Here is an 18,388-nt window from a genome sequence, read left to right as displayed (position 1 = left end):
GTGAAAATATACTCATATGAAATTACCATTTTTTTTAAATAGTTGAAAGGGTTGGAGATTTAGAATTCCTTTCACTGAAAACTGATAAGGGCAGGTTTGGCAGCATTTCTGAAGGAAAAGGTAGTCTTAATATAGATAGAAAGATAGTCTAACAATGTCAGATAGCCTGGCTTTGAGATACAGCTTTGTGACTGTCTAGTTTTTGTGATCCATTCACTTAATCTCTTAGGTCTCAGTTTTCTTATCTATAAAATGGGGATAGTAATGTTTTCATTATCTACCTCAAAGTATTGTTAGGAGGAACACATTTCATAAAGTATTTATTAATGATATTTATATCAGTGTTGTCAAACTCAAATAGAAACACTATTCTGTTCATAAGGATGCCCGTGAGCCACATATTGACTTAGAAAACTGCATATTAACATTGTTATTTTGTAATTTTTTATTTTAAAAAATTGCCCAGTTACATTTTAATTTTGCTCAAACACTGAATAGTGCTATGTGTTTGATACTTCTAGTCTAAATGATCTCCAGTTTTATCTTTTAATTCATCTTAACAAGTATTAAGAACTGTTCATTCAGCTTTGCTATGTGTTCATACAAAAATGGAACATGTTTGTGCCCAAGCCCTACAATTTAATGATTTTTTATTTCCCTTCCAACTGCTTGCTTCTCTGATTATATTCCTTTTATGATTAGAATTTTATTAATTGAATGAAAGTTTGTTCATTAAAAGCATGTTTTCCATCTGTTTTCAGTAAGTGTCTGTACTTAAATCCATTGAAAGCTTTCCAGAGGCTATCCCAATTATTTTATACTCTGCTGTACATTTCTAAACATTTTCTTCTGACAGTAATAATAATATTAGGAAGCATTTATGTGGCACTTTCAAGATCTTTCATTTTGTCCTTAAAATCACCCTACGAGATTGGTGATAAATCTCAGAAAAAATTTAATCCATAGTATGTCTTCTTGGAGGAGATTTTAAAAAGTTATATCCTTTCTCTTCTGAATTGAGTAATCTTGGGAGTTTGGCAAATGATAAGTAATAACATAACAAAAAACTGAAAAAAGCTAAAACTATCCAGCCTTCTTAGTCCTTCTTAATGTAATTTGTTTGTACCTAGTGAACTGCCAACCTTTATTTTGTGGCGCCAGTGCTTTGGTGCACTGATGCCCACAGTCTATTACAAGCCTGGAAAATTTGATTCATAATATGAAAGGATTTTAGGTATTTCATCCTGTTAAAAACATTTCTCTTAGTGTATAAAGTGTGTGAAGTTTCTGTTTTCCAGTATTTGGGATGATGTACAAAATGTTCCCAGTTCTTTAATTTCAATATTAAATATTACCTTTTCTGCCTTAATATGCAAATGACAGGTAACAATTTGCTCTTTATTTTGTATCTTAGGTATCTAACATGTTTTGTCCTTTTAAAAATAATTTTTCTTAAAGGCTTATACTTACTACATAGTTTGGAAGTTTTCATGTAATCTAAATCAAAAAAGATAACACCCTTCATTTTTTTTAAAGGATTTATTTGGAATGAGTCATGTCACTATATTTTTTATTTTTACATTTGAAACAGCATATATTTTTATCAAGCACTTGGTATTTTATTAGAAACTACTTAATTGAAGATTTAGAAGTTTTAGTTTGTTTTATCCAAATAGTAATCTTATTAAAGGATGCAATCTCTAATCTCTGGAACATTAGATGGGGGATGGGGGATTATAAGTTTAGTTTTACTAACCATTAATGGAAAGGTAGCATTTCCTTCAATAAGAAATATAGATAAAAGAAATTATTTTGTGCTTTGCCTTGGTTAATATCCTTTTGGAGTATTATGCCCTGATCTAAGGATCATGGTTAGGAAGGTAAGCTGAAGCATGTTCAGAAAGAAGGGCAACCAGGATGATAACCGGCCTTAAGTCCATTCATATGAAGGCCTGTTAATTGGGAATGTTTAGCATGAAGAATAAAAGACTTAAGGGAGGGATAGAGTTCCCTTGTGGTGTTTGAAACATGTAAAAGGAGTTGGACTTGCTCATTGGGGGCCCAGAGTATTGAATTAAGGGCAATGGCTAGAAGTTGCAAAGAAGCTAATTTTGGCTTGAAAAAATTTCCTAATTATTAGAGCAGTATTCTAAAGTAGAATATGGTTAAGGTGGTTTTTCTCATTAGATATCTTTAAGCAAAAGGTGCTTTACAACTTACTGTAGTATATTTTTTCAGTAGGAAATAAATTAGATAATTACTGTCATACTCTAAAATGCTGTAACATTTATACAAATCATTGACATGTGGACATCCTCTAGTGAAAGTGAATGTATGCTTCTTAAGGGTAGAGACTGTTTTTGTATTTGTATCTCTATCTTGTAATACAGTACCTTGAACATTACAGGCACTAAGTATCAATGAATTGAACAATAATGAAAAATATATTCCATTCTTTGTAATTTTAGCCATTAAGTCCTATTCTGTTTCTGCCTCAGGCTATTTTTTCCATTTTAGGCATATTTTCTCAACCAACCCATCTTTAAAAAAAAAAAGTAATTATAATTTAGAACCCTTAACAATAAAGAATCTCATTAATTTGAATGGCAGGTATCACTTATAAAGTCTACTCTTTTCCCTGCTAACAAGAATTAAATTCCCTCTTCACTGGAATTGATGAAAAGAAGAAAAAACTGTCTCAAACTTTTGATTTTAGGAATGACTATACATAGAGGCAGACATAATAATCAAGAGAGTATGAACATTCTTAAAGCATACTCTGTGAGAAAGGCACAAAACAAGAAAATCTGATAGAAAGCATATTGCAAAAATGTTATGTAGTTATACAGTACTAATGTGTGACATCATCATAGACTTGTGGAATATGATCTGGGCATATCAGCATAATTTGGACATATTGTCCTTTTCCTATTTTTGCAGAGACTTTTGTATACATTTATTATGCACTGCATCTGTTAACAGTATAATAATTGCTCATATTAATTAATTATGAATAATCAAGAAAAAAGTTACCAGATTTATTATCATTAAGATAGAGAAATAGGAAATAATGTGTTAAGAACACAGATCAAATAGGATTTGAAAAAAAAAAGTTGAGCATTCTGCAAGTTAAAATATAACCAGTATAGACCAATACCTTCAACCATGCTAGATAACCGAGAATGTTACTGTAGTATATGGAAAATGATAATATATTTTATGGTTTGCATGTTCAGATAACAGTTTTTCAAATCAAGTTTACAATTTTCCAGGATTTTCACCTAAATCGAGTTAATCTGGAAGAATCTTCAGCGATAGAAAATTCTCCAGCTGGTGCTAGACCAAAAAGAAAAAACAAGAAGTCATATGATTTAACTGCAGTTGATAAGTTTTGGCAAAAACATAAAGGCAGGTAAGTAAGACAAATAATCAGATAACAAAGGTGATAGATGCTTTGATGAGTCGTCCTTTAAAAAACTATGAAAAGATCTTGATGTTACAAAGTTTAAAAGAATAATTAGATTTTTTTTTTCTTTATAGTTTCATTTGTCTTTGTTCCCAATCTCTAGTCTTTTGATCTCATTTCTGTAAGGTCATTATCATCACATTAAATATAGATGTGTTACCATCTTATTCTAAAATCTTTTAAATTTGGAAACTAACCCCTTCAAGAATATATATTGAAAAATGATGCTTTCCCAGTGCCATCTTTTCCTCACCTACAGATTTATATCTGAATTGAACCTTGCACATCTACCTTCCTCATCTTATGAACTTGTGGTCCAGAGCAATTAAATGACTAACCCAAAGTCACACAGATACTAAGTATTAGAATTGAGATTTTATACCAAAACTTTCTTTTTTTTTTTTTTTTTTAATACCAAATGCAGCAATTTTTCAAACTGCAAGGCCTGGGATCAAGCCACTTAAAAAGTAGTGAGAAGAATAAATAAGAGAGGGCTTGAAACTTGACAGTAATTCCGTGGGGTGATTAAGGAGAGAGCATATATGTATATTAGCTTAAGAGTACACCTTGAAATTCAGGCTAGAAATTGAAGATACATATATTTAGAACTGAAAGCAATTTTAAGCATCATCTAGTTGGACCTAACCACCTTACTTTACAAATTAAGGAGACTAACTCCCAAAGTCATTCAGATTATAAATAGCAAAACTGGGGTTTGAACCTTGATCTTGTTCAAATTCATTTCTATTTCCATTCCATTATGCTGCCTGTAGTAACTATAACATAATATATCCTCTTCAATAAATACTTCTGGCAAAATTGTTTTATGATTTTTTTTAAGGAATAAAAAAAGTTATTCTTTTAGTGGAAAAAAAAGTTTTTTTTTTTTTTTTCCCACTTTGGAAACTTTGCTGTTTAATAATAATATCAGAAACATATTTTTCTTTGGGATGTGAGATCTCTTAGCAATTCTTAAGTTATATATTATGTATGCATTTGATTTTCTTTTATTCCTCTGATTTGATTTACATTTATGTGAGAAGAGAAAAACACAGTTTTCTGTACTACCTTTCCCTGTTGAATATTTTCTCTGTTCTTATATAACATGGTAGAATAAAACATATTATATTTTCTAAATGTTTTATTAACATAAATTTTCCCCAACTTCCCCAATTAGAATGTTAAATCTGTGATGTGCTCGAACAGTTAAGCTCTTTATCAGTTTCATTGTTAAAATCAAATTATTTCAAAATATTTTAATACATTTTCTTCCCTATAAACGAGAAAGATATAGCTTGTAATTTAAGAGAATCAAATTTTACTAGGGAAGTAATTTACATAATTTTACATTTCATAATTCAGATAAATTTTGATAGTGTTGTGCTACAGTCCCCATTAGGTGACCTAGATTTTCTTAGGAATGGGATCTTTTGTGCTTTTCGGTTTTTATAGCACACCATTAAATTAGAGTTGCTTATGTAGAACAAAGTTTCTTAAACTGTGGCTCACCACCCACATAGGGTCACATAATTGAATGTGTAGGGGTAGTAAATATTTTGGCAGTAGTAAAAAGGTATCAAATATTTTATCGAGTTTTAATTCTTTATGTAAAAATATAAACAAACATCCATTTCATTTGTATGCAAATTTACTCTCTTTAATAAATGATAAAATTATATGTATAACAAAGAATTGTTTTATATAAATTTCTTTATGGTTTATTATCAGTAATGTTCAATTTCTATGTCTATTTTATATAGTTATATATCTGGGGCTATGTAAAAAGGGAGTTGGGAGTAGAAAAAGTTTAAGGAGCTTTGATGTAGAAGGTAGCAGATGGGAGACAAATTTCATCTATAGAGAAAAAATCAATAACATCTAAGGGTGTTAAGAATGTATGGTCGTAAAAAGTTTCTTTTTTTTCTGAGTAATTTTAACATTGCTTTTAAACTCATAATTTAATTGCTCAAAACTTTTTTGACACTGTGTGTCATGTTGATGAGAATGCCAGGTATATAATTTCATAAGTTCTTTTTTACATATAATGTTTCTTGTACTCCTGAAGGAGCTCTTTCAATAGATTTGTCTTCTCCTATCATCTACTATTTTTCTCTCATTTTGTTTCTTTTTTTTTTATTCCTTGCTTTCTTAGAATATTAAGTCAAAAGAAAATGTAATGGTTAACAAAAAGTAATAAAAATATAAATTTTAATCTGTATTGAAATAGTATGATTACTATGGTTAGCTTAGCATAATCTTTTTATTTGCAAATAATCTCTTGTATTTGATATATTTGAATATTTAAATAACATGTATTTATATAGAAATAAATTTGAAAAATAGCATAACCTACTCACTTGATATAAAAATATAATACATTATATATAAAGTAGTACATTAGTTTGCTTCTTAGTAAATTAAATAGGAATAAAGATATTAGTAATGTTTTATTTCACTAGTTTATCATGTGTAATATTGTTTTAGTCCTTTCCCAGAAGTTGCAGAATCTGTTCAGCAAGAATTAGAATCCTACAGAGCCCAGGAAGATGAAGTAAAGCGGCTTAAAAGCATTATGGTAAGTTTATGTGAGAATACTTAAAAGGCTTCTAACAAAAGAAATGTTTTTTATATGTTTACATGAGCTCTTTCAGAGTGGCTACAGTAAATGATCATCTCCTAAGACTTGGTTTAGGCAAGTCATTTTACTTTGCTTGGCATCATTTTTGATTTTAGTTTAAAAAAAAAAAAAAAAACCTAGTAATTCTAATATTGCTTATCCTACACTATAAATGTAGGTAAGAAAACACGTTGTAAATTTTAAGGATTATAATCAAAAGTAATCTTTTGTTATTATATGTCTATTTGGATAACCTTTGTTATCTATCATTTTGTTTCTCAAAAGTAGCACAGGTGTCTTACCCTTTAGTATTGTTCCACATTGATTTGATTGATAAGATTTTTCCAAATGGAAGATATCAAATTGTTCAGTGAAACTAAGACCTTACTTCACTTGGACAATATATTATAAATTAGAATTATTACAAATTGTGCTATAGAATGATTTTTTTTTCTTGGAGAAATAGTTTGACAGCAGTCATTAAAATTAATAAATAACATAACAATAGCTTTAAGACTAGTTATAATAATATAATGCTTTAAGGTTTACAGAATACTTTATGCAAATATTTCATTTAATCCTCACAGCAACCCTAAGAGGTAGGTGCTTTTATTATCATCATTTTACAGATGAGGAAACTGAGGCAGACATTGATTAAGTGACTTGTCCAGGGTCACACAGCTAATAAGTGTCTGAGGCTGGATTTGAACTCAGGTCTTCCTGATTCCAGGTAGAGCACTCTATCCACTACAAAACATAGCATTTATTGGAGGGTGGGGGTTTGGGGCCAAATCTACTATTTTGAGGGATCTATTACATAAATTATCTTAGAAATTGAGTATGTAGTTGTTGGATTTTGTTGGTTAATATTATGGTTTTTGTATCCTTTTATAGGGATTAGAAGGAGAAGATGAAGGAGCTATAAGTATGCTTTCTGACAATACAGCCAAGCTAACATCAGCTGTTAGGTAAGTAGGTGACAAATTCTATATTCATTCAATTCAATTTGAAAAAAGTTAGAATAATGAATAGTAATATTTCCAATAATAGTAAATCTTTGATGATAAAAAACAAATATTATATCTAACTTTAAAGAGTTTTTTAGTGCATTTTCAAGTTGATTTTATTCCCTTATTGACTCTCCTAGTTCTCTTTTGAAGATTGTAATATATTTTATAAAAACCCGTTTATAAACGTTAAATATTGTTGTATAAATGTCACTTGTTTTTGTATTATTATGTCTGAGTGTTGTTTTCTGCATTTATTTATTAAATTTTTTAAATCTCAGAACATTTTTTATAAAGGTGCCATACCAAGTTGAAAATTTATATATTCACTTGTTAATCATCAAAAATCTAATTTTTCCAAAATTTTATCCATAGGCTTCTTTTCGTAATTATCTTTTTTGTTTAACTGGAAATATACTTTTAGCAATATTTGTTTCTGAAAAAGTCTTTCTTCTCATCTTTATGCCAACTATATGTACTTGTATTAGATTCTTTATTGCTCAAAGTATCTTTACTCTCTGCCAAAGTTATTCTTCAAATAATAGTGCCAGAGATAACTAACTAACTAATTAATTAATTAATTGCAAGGCAGAGTGACTCCTAAGCAAAGTTTTAAACTGTGATTGGTTTATGCTTGGTTCTTTTTTCCTACCTCTCTTCCCTTTCTAGGTTGTATGACCTTATGGAAAACACTAATTAAGCCTGCTCTCTTAATGTTTAGGCCAATAATTTGACCTTCAATATCTCTTCCTAATTAAAACTATTATACCTTGGGTTTTAGTTCTTTGTCTCAACAGCAAGACCAAAAGTGTACTTTTTCAGAGGGTATTTCTCATATCATGAAACAGTAAAAATTATAAAAATAATGATGATGATGATGATGATGATGATGATGATAGCAGCATTCTAATTATTCAGAATAAACATATAGCCTGCCTTGGATGCCTCATTATAATACAGAAGTGTTTCTGATTTCTTGACTGTTATGCCAGAGGAATACAAAAACTAGCAAGCTCTCCTAGCAGATGAATGTAAATGGAACTGTAGTATATGTAGTAGATGAACTGCAGTGGAAACAATGTCAGATGACATTTGAAGTCCATTATATCAGTGAATGTATGCAATTCTATGACATGATGTGCTGTGTCAGGCCAAGTTCTGAGAAGACAATTACCAGACTAGCTGCCAGATGATTAGTCTTTTGGTTCATAACAACATTCAAGAACATCTTCTAAGATGTAGAAGGGCTTCAGTCTAGAGCAGTGAAGGGTAAACCCACATAGACAACACTCTTAAACATAATAATATAAAAACAAGTGGCAGTTATACAATGATGTTAACATTTATAAATGGGTTTATATAAATTATATTACAATCTTCAAAAGAGAACTATGAGACAGTCAATATGTATTAAGTATTCTTAAATCATCAGAATTGATTTTTAAAAAATCTTTAACAGTATTTATTTTTTCAAATACATGTAAAGATAGTCCTTAGTATTCATCTTTGCAAAATCTTGTGTTCCAAATTTTTCTCTCTCCTCCCTCCTCAAGATAGCAAGCCAAAATAGGTTAAACATGAAGAATTGAAATTTTCTAAAAATTTAATTTGGTAAGTATAACAATGAACTTTAAAAAAAAATTTTTATTAAATAGAAATACCATTAATTAATTTGGTAGAAATAAAAGATGAAAATAAAATTAATATACTTAAAAAGAAAATAGAAGAAATCATTAATAGGAGAGTAAATTATTAAAAACTTTACTCAGTCATATTTTGGCAAAACTGATGAATGAAATGGATGAATATTTGTAAAAATATACTTAGACTAACAGAACAAGAAGTAGAGAATTTTAAAAATCCAGTCACAGAAAAAGAAATTGAATAATCTACAAAAGAAACTGGAAAGAAAAATTCTTTAAGCTTGTATTTCACAAATTACTCATTCATATTAAATTGCCTACAAAAGTAGACAGCTTGAGTGTCATACAAAAACTCCTTCATTGAGAAAAATATAGTACTGATGAAGAGAACTAAAATCAGGAAATTATAGACTAATCTTTCCAATTAAAATTAATTTCAAAAATATTCCATAAGGTATAGAAACCATAGCAATGTTTTTAAGAGTATCACTACTATCAAGTTGTATTTATTCCAACAATGAAAATTGACTCTGTATTGGGAAAACTATAAGTAGGATATTATATTAATAGCAAAAAATGAAAGAGTATATTAATATAAATACAAAAAGCTTTTGACAAACTATAACACCATTTTATTTTAAAAACAATAGCATAGCAATAAACAAACCTTAATATTGTAAATGGTGTCTTTTTAATATTAAGAACTAGCATCATATATAATGAAGAAATCATAAATGCCTTTCTTTTACCCTTACAATCTTAGGATAAATGAAGGATTTCCATTGTCATAAGTATTATTTGATGGAATTCTAAAAATTCTAAGTATTGAAGTAAAACAAGATAAAGAAATTGAGGTAATAAGCAAAGGTGAGAAAGAAACACATCTGTGGGTTTTTTTTTAAAGATGATTGTTTACAGAGAGAACTAAAAAAACTTTTTTTTTTTTAAAAATAACTTTTTATTGACAAAACCCATGCCAGGGTAATTTTTTACAACATTATCCTTTGCACTCACTTCTGTTCCGATTTTTCCCCTCCCTCCCTTCACCCCCTCCTTCTCAGATGGCAAGCAATCCTTTACATGTTAAATAGTTTACAGTATATCCTCAATACAATATATGTGTGCAGAACCGAACAGTTCTCTTGTTGCACAGGGAGAATTGGATTCAGAAGGTATAAATAACCTGGGAAGAAAAACAAAAATGCAAGCAGTTTATATTCATTTCCCAGTGTTCTTTCTTTGGGTGTAACTGCTTCTGTCCATCCTTGATCAATTGAAACTGAATTAGCTCTCTTTATCGAAGAGATCCACTTCCATCAGAATACATCCTCAAACAGTATCGTTGTTGAAGTATATAATGATCTCCTAGTTCCTCTCATTTCACTTAGCATCAGTTGATGTGAGTCTCGCCAGTCTTCTCTGTATTCATCTTGCTGATCATTTCTTACAGAACAATAATATTCCATAATGGAGAATTAAAAAAACTAAAAACAATTTCAGGAGCGTAGCAAACTATAAACTAAACCCACAGAAATCATTTGTTTCTTCATATATTCCAATAAAACCTGGTAGTAAAACATAAAAAAAAAAAAAAGTCCATTAAGAATGATTATTGACTTTATAAAAAGTATTTGGAAGTCTGCATACCAAGATACACATAGAAATTACATAAATAAAACTGAAAGTCACTCTATACAGATAAAAAAAAAGATTTAAGTAATTAGTGAAAAATGAATTGGTCCTACCTGGGCCAGGCTAATAAAATGTTGATAGTATTTTCCATATTGATCATGCCATATTGATCAGATTACTAGAGGGTTACTTTGTAGAACTAGACAAAAAGAAGGAAAGATGTTAACAATATTAATTAAGCATACAAAATAATAAAAATATTTATCTTAATGAATAAGAATCTCAAAGGAAAAAATAAAAGATCAAGAATCTCAAAGAAAATAAAGGGGAAAAAGAGTAGAAGAAAAAGGACCTACAAATACAAAATCATAACTATATTACCATACTGTTTAATACTGTTTAAAAATGTAGAAAAGTTAATTATCAGGGCAGATTAAGAATAAAGGATCCAAAAGTAAAGAACATATGCTCATATATTATTCAGTAAACCCAAGGACCCTATCTACTATGACAAAAACTCACTTTTGATGGAAAAAAAAAAAAAAAAACGGGACAATTGGAAAACAATTTCGCAGAAATTAGGTTTAGATTAGTTTTATTATCTCATACTACTAGAAAACTCACATTGTTATACGATCATTTCTTTGATAAAAAATTAAAGAATTCTGTTTTATTTTCTTAGCCTTAGAAATATTTTATATTTAGATATATTTCCTTTTAATTTGATCATTTATAGGTAAGGTTTAAGATTAAAGTTTTTAAACAAGGATACTGTAGCATTTTAAAAACTATCTGTGTGTCTATATATGTGTATGTACATATCTACACACATATGCAAATAAAATCACCCTAAAAGATAAACATTTTTCAAAAACAAAAAACTGGAGTTGCATAGAGATAAGTATATGTATATTTGTAGTGACCATAATGCAAAAGAAAAAGAAATAAAAAGAATGTCAAATGAAATTTTTTACAAAATACACAGAATGCAAAAGCAATTTCAGAAGTGGAACATCAGCAAGTGGGTTTTGATTTTCTTTTTTTACTATACATTTTTAAAGGCATACACAATAATTCATAGTTTGATATGTAATCCTCTTTTTCTGTTCTTAGCATATTGAAATAGGTCTTGTTATTTAATTTTCAGGTTAAAACATTTCTCCAAAAAAGTCTATATTTAGTATCTTCTTAGTGTTAAAATCTTTCATTTTGAGAGACAAAAGCTGAGGTGCTGGAAATGCTGATATTTAAGGCTAGATTGTTTTTTAATTAAAGACATAGTTTTCATATTTAGAGATGGAAAGTAGCTATTAGTAAACATTAAACTGCTGTTTTGTGCTGTTTTACTGTTCTGAATTCTACTGGAAGAAAAGCCCAAGTGTAATATTGATTGTAATGCATTATTTTATTGGAAACATGAGGAATAATTTCCAAATTCCTTTACTCCTTTAGCTCTCTCCCAGAACTTCTTGAAAAGAAGAGGCTCATTGATCTTCACACTAATGTTGCCACTGCTGTTTTAGAACATATCAAGGTAAGCCTTTCTTGTTCTATAAGTCTGCATTATACGCACACACATTATTCCAATAATGATAAACTGCAGAACTCTACTAACGGTATAATTTTAAGGCCTCCTTTCCTACAGTAGAATCTAAGATATTCATTTTATGAGTATTGTTTCTTGACTTTGAGTTCTTCAGTTGCAAAGGAATCAGACCACACAGTCTCTGGTTTGGCCATACCAAATATTGATTGATCATTAAGCTGATGTTTTGGGAACAATAAACAAATAGTACAATTAAAAAACTTAATTGAAGTGATTAAAATACTCTAAAAGATAAACTGAAAGACATTTGACTTAAAAGAATTTATCAATTTTCATAAATAATCACAACTGATTGTTTAACAATGTTGATGAAGATAAAATAACACTTTTTGCGTTTTAAAAAGAATTAATATATTTTTGCTTGGATTTGGACTTGTAGTTATGTTTTATGTAATAAACAGTTCTCCCAGTGATTTTTATGCTAATGATATTTATCTAATTGTATAGATATTTATGTATATATTGGTCTTAACATATTTTTATCAAAAAATGAAAAACATACTATTAAAAACATATTATTTTGGTTAGACTGAGTTTAACCAAAACATTTGAAAAGCAGTTAGCTAGTATTACTGAAACATTACCAACCAATCTCAGCAATTAATTATGCCTTGTTGGAGCTTCATTTTCATGGAGATTATTTTTAATGCTATAGTTTACAGTCCATCCAGCCATACTTTCTAATTCTGTTTGATTCTTGTCTGTGTCTTTCCATAAGTCCTCAATGGGGTTGATTCAGCATTCCTAGGCCCTTCCTTGAGGAGATAACAATAGAATGTTCTGGTTTTCTATCAGTTATACCTAGCATAACTGCCTATCTTTTTTTTTTTTCCTTTTTTCTTTTTTCCTTTTTCATGTTTTTTCTTTTGAATATCTTTATGCTACAACTTTTGTGCAAAACTTTGTTGATAGTATGTCTCAATCTACTGGGAGACTCTTGATTTTCTGGTACCTGATACAGTCATTATGGTGTCATCCAAAAACAGGTACGTTTGGAGAATGACCTACTGAATTGGATAGGATTGTGAGAAATTTTTTTTTTTTTTTAATTTTCAGTAGTACTTTATTTTTCCAAATACATGTAAAGATAGTTTTCAACATTCATATTTGTGGGACTTTGTGTTCCAAGATTTTCTCCCTCCCTTCCTTACCTCTCCCTTGCCCAAGACTGCAAACAATCTGGTAGAGGTTAAATATGTGCAATTCTTTGAAACATATTTCCATATTAGTCATGTTGTGCAAGGAAAATCAGACCAAAAAAGAAAAAAATATAAGGGGAAAATAAACAAACACTGGTTCAATTGATATTTAATCTCCATAGTTCTCTCTGGGTTTGGATGGCATTTTCCATTCCAAGTATATTGGAATTGCTTTGAGTTATTGAAAAGAGCCACATCTATCACAATTGATCATCACATAATCTTCTTGTTGATGTGAACAATATTCTCTTGGTTCTACTTACTTCACTTAGCATCACTTCATGAAAGTCTTTCCATACTTTTCTGAAATCAGCCTGTTCATCATTTCTTATAGAACAATAATATTCCATAACATCTATATACCATTACTTATTCAGTCATTCTCCAACTGATGGACATCCACTCAGTTTCCAGTTTCTTGCCACTACAAAAAGGGCTGCCACAAACATTTTTGCACATATGGGTCCCTTTCCCTCCTTTATGATCTCTTTGGGATACAGGCCCAGTAAAGATACTACTAGATCAAAGCGTATGCCATTTTATTGTCCTTTGGGCATATTTCTAAAATATCCTCCATAGTGGCTGTATCAGTCTACAACTCACCAACAATGCAGTAGTGTCCCAGTTTTCCCACATCTTTACTTTTATCTTTACCTTTCATCTTAGCCAATCTGAGAGGTACCTCTGAAGTTATACTTCAGTAGTACCTCAGAGTTGTCTTAATTTGCATTTCTCTTATCAGTAATGATTTAGAGCATTTTTTCATATGACTAGAAATGCCTTTAATTTTTTCACCTAAAAATTGTTCATATCCTTTGACTATCAATTTGTGAGTGACATGTATTCATCTACATTTAAGTCAGTTCTCTATATACTTTAGAAATGAGGCCTTTATCAGAAACACTGGCTTTAAAAATTGTTTCCAGCTTTCTGCTTCTTTTCTAATCTTGGTTATATTGGTTTTGCTTTTGCAAAACCTTTTTAATTTAATGTAATAAAAATTACCCATTTTGATTTCATAATGTTCTCTAATTCTTCTTTGGTCATAAATTCCTCCCTTCTCTAAGGATCTGGCAGATAGACTATTCCTTGCTTTTCTAATTTGCTAATAGTATCATCTTTTATGTCTAAATCATCAACCCATTTCGACCTTATCTTGATAGAGAAACTCCATATAACCTTTTGAAATGAACTACTGTTTCGAGTAGGGGCCTCCATCTTCTTAAGGACCCCTCATGAGATTTCAGAGGATCCATAAATTAAAAAAAAAAATCTAGATAATTTATTTCAAAAATAATTGGTTTCCTTTGTAGACTTTTGTACTTGATTTTAAGCATTTTAAAAGATTATTTTGAAAAGCAGTACTTAGATTTTACCAGATAACCAAAAGTGTCCACGATAAAAACCTGGTCTAGACTTAACTCCCTAATCATGTGACTGTGACATTGATTTCCTTCTCTATTACTGATTCTCAGATTTTGTATATTATTATGCATGAATACTGTTGATTTGGGAGGGGTTATTATTTTAAAGTCTGTAATGTTTATTAGTATCTTTGCTAGTTTTCTAGAAACCATCATATCACCAAATAGGAATAATTTTTTAATGGACTTAAACTTCTTAACATTTCAACACAGAAATTAGTAGTCTCATATCCCAAGGAGGCCTTTAATGCCAGGAAATTTCCCATGTACATCAAAATATTTATAACAAAACTTTTTGTGATAGAAAGCAATTGGAAACAAGTATCTGCCCTTTGAGGAATAGCTAAAGAATTTGTGGCACATAAAAATGTAAGGAAATACCACTATGCTATAAGAATTGACAGGTAGATCTTCTTGCACTTGTGTTATTTATTACATGAATTGATTTAAAGCAAAGTAATAAGCAGGGTCCAAAAAAAAAAAAGAAGAAGAACCAATGCGTAACAACTATAGTAATGTAAACAGAACAATCAAAAATGAGCATTCCAAAATTACAAAGAATTAACATGTTTCTAAAAAGATGGTTGTCTTCTTCTTTTTGTTCTGGATAGCCAGATAGGCACATACACAAATGACTAGGCTGTATGAAATGATAGAATATGTAATTTTTTAAAAGACTTAGTAGAATATGAACCCAATTATGTATAAGATATGTAAATATAGATAAAATGGGGCAAAGGAGCTTGTTATAGAACATTTGATGTGTACATATAAGAAGATATGGAATTCAGCTGTTGCTTCAGACAAGATACAGAATAGATAAGATACAGAAAAAAGAACAACTGTCTATCCATTGTTACAGACAAATGTTTTAAGATTAAAGTTCTTGTGGATAAAGTGAGGTAACCTCGTAGAATTCTCAGGTTTGGTAGTTCTTAAGGAATCAGCACCTGGATCATGTGGGTTTTAAAAACAAGTATTCTGAATAAAGTATATAAAAAAAGAGAACTAAGGGAGAGAGGCTTTCTTTTTGTATTACATAAATTCTTTATTTCAGAAGACCTTTGATTTTCTTGGATCAAACAAGATATTTGTACAACACTTTTTAAAACTTAAAAAGAGCTATATAAATGATAGATAATGTTGTTATAATAATTATTAACATGGGTCAGCCTTCCATTAGCACTTATCACAACATCTGTATGTCTGAGACATATCTTTGTGAGTTGCTGTGGCCACATAGTTCATCACTGTTAACAAATTGGTGAAGAACTTTTGCAGTTAGGCTTTTCTTCAGATGACAAGCAAACAGGCTATCACTATGTACCTAACTTTTCCATACATACACACACACACAAACACACACACACTCTCTCCCTCTTCCCTTTTATATTAATACAGACATTCCTTTCATTGTTCTGTGAATAGTAATTCTAGTTTAAGATGCTCTGTAGGCGGGAATTAATGAAGGATCTCTGTTATTGTAGGAAACCACCAATAAGAAGACTCTTTCAGAACATATCCCATTATGACTTAATATTGAGGATTTGTCTAAAGTACTCATTGAATTGTCTAGGTTGTAAAACCTGTAGTTTTCATAGGCCAGAATTGTAGGTCCTCCTAAATATTGGGCAGTTCAGTGGCACAGTAGATACAGCACCAGGCCCAGAGTCAGAGAGACCTGGCTTCAGACACTTATGAGCTAGGGGACCCTGAACAAGTCATTTAACCCTGTTTTGTCTCAGGTCCTCATCTGTAAAATGAGCTGGAGAAGGATGTAGCAAACCACTCCAATGTCTCTATCAAGAAAACCCTAAAAGAGATTGTGAAGAGTTAAGACGTGACTGAAACAGTGAGCAACAACAAAAATTTTCTGACTTTTAAGAATAACATATTACTCACTTTGCCAAGCTTCTTAATTAAATTTTCAGCATTAATTGATGGGGAAACTGAGGCACAGAATTACTCAGTCACAGAAATACATTTAAAGAACTGTAGAATCAAAGGGAATGTCAGCTAATCTAACCTTTTTCCAATTCATGAATCTAGTCCAATAAGATCTAACTTCCTTTTGGAGCTCTCCATTGTGACACAGATTTTAATACTCACTGAAATCTTAAAAGTTTGGTTTTTTTTGTTTTGTTTTGTTTTTTTGCCATTAGAAAATTTTCCCCAAAATCCTTAATTGAGCCAAAACAATTAAGATTTCTATAAAGTGGCCTTTTCAAAACATAGCATAATCTTCCTCCTGTTTAATTCTCAGATATTTAAAAACATCTATTATTTGCTTCCTAAAACTAATCCTCGCTCTCCAAAGTGTCTTTTAGATATATTCTAGTATGTCAGTGGTCATTCTAAAAGGTGTGACATAGAACTGGACGTAGAGATTATCTGACTAGACAGAAGGACTTGCACTCGCTTCTCTTATTCTGTTAATTTATCCTTAGATCAAATTAGCTTTTTTCAACTGTCATCAAACTATTGACTCACTCACTGTTTTCTTTTATTTATTTATTTTTTTAATTTTTATTTAATAATTACTTTATATTGACAGAATCCATGCCAGGGTTAATTTTTTTACAACATTATCCCTTGCACTCATTTCTGTTCTGGTTTTTCCCCTCCCTCCCTCCCTCCACCCCCTCCCCTAGATGGCAAGCACTCCTATATATGTTGGATATGTTGCAATATATCCTAGATACAATATATGTTTGCAGAACCGAACAGTTCTCTTGTTGCACAGGGAGAATTGGATTCAGAAGGTATAAATAACCCGAGAAGAAAAACAAAAATGCAGATAGTTCACATTCGTTTCCCAGTGTTCTTTCTTTGGGTGTAGCTGCTTCTGTCCGTCATTTATCAATTGAAACTCAGGTCTCTTTGTCAAAGAAATCCACTTCCATCAAAATATGTTCTCATACAATATCGTTGTTGAAGTGTATAATGATCTCCTAGTTCTGCTCATTTCACTTAGCATCAGTTCATGTAAGTCTCGCCAGTCCTCTCTGTATTCATCCTGCTGGTCATTTCTTACAGAACAATAATATTCCATAACATTCATATACCACAATTTGCCCAGCCATTCTCCAATTGATGGGCATCCATTCATTTTCCAGTTTCTAGCCACTACAAATAGGGCTGCTACAAACATTTTGGCACATACAGGTCCCTTTCCCTTCTTTAGTATTTCTTTGGGATATAAGCCCAATAGAAACACTGCTGGGTCAAAGGGTATGCACAATTTGATAACTTTTTGGGCATAATTCCAGATTGCTCTCCAGAATGGTTGGATTTGTTCACAACTCCACCAACAATACATTAGTGTCCCAGTTTTCCTGCATCCCCTCCAACATTCATCATTATTTTTTCCTGTCATCTTAGCCAATCTGACAGGTGTGTAGTGGTATCTCAGAGTTGTCTTAATTTGCATTTCTCTGATCAATAATGATTTGGAACACTCTTTCATATGAGTGGTAATAGTTTCAATTTCATCCTCTGAAAATTGTCTGTTCATATCCTTTGACCATTTATCAATTGGAGAATGGCTTGATTTCTTATAAATTTGAGTCAGTTCTCTATATATTTTGGAAATGAGGCCTTTATCAGAACCTTTAACTGTGAAGATGTTTTCCCAGTTTGTTGCTTCCCTTCTAATCTTGTTTGCATTAGTTTTGTTTGTACAAAGGCTTTTTAATTTGAAGTAATCAAAATTTTCTATTTTGTGATCAGTAATGGTCTCTAGTTCATCTTTGGTCACAAATTTCTTTCTCCTCCACAAGTCTGAGAGATAAACT

General features: G+C 30.5%; 1 protein-coding gene across 4 annotated transcripts in view; it reads left to right on the top strand.

Moving 5' to 3' along the window:
- Positions 1–18,388, top strand: part of SCFD1 (sec1 family domain containing 1) — a 123,889-nt gene that overhangs the window by 50,074 nt on the left and 55,427 nt on the right. For all 4 annotated transcript variants that reach the window (XM_051977307.1, XM_051977309.1, XM_051977310.1 and 1 more), the window contains 4 exons: positions 3,273–3,412; positions 5,951–6,041; positions 6,978–7,051; positions 11,818–11,899. In XM_051977307.1, coding sequence (XP_051833267.1) covers positions 3,273–3,412; positions 5,951–6,041; positions 6,978–7,051; positions 11,818–11,899 — 387 coding nt within the window. The remainder of the gene's footprint in view (positions 1–3,272; positions 3,413–5,950; positions 6,042–6,977; positions 7,052–11,817; positions 11,900–18,388) is intronic.

Source organism: Antechinus flavipes, chromosome 2 (genome assembly GCF_016432865.1).
Source record: "Antechinus flavipes isolate AdamAnt ecotype Samford, QLD, Australia chromosome 2, AdamAnt_v2, whole genome shotgun sequence".
NCBI lineage: Eukaryota > Metazoa > Chordata > Mammalia > Dasyuromorphia > Dasyuridae > Antechinus > Antechinus flavipes.
This window is presented reverse-complemented; position numbering and strand designations above follow the sequence as displayed.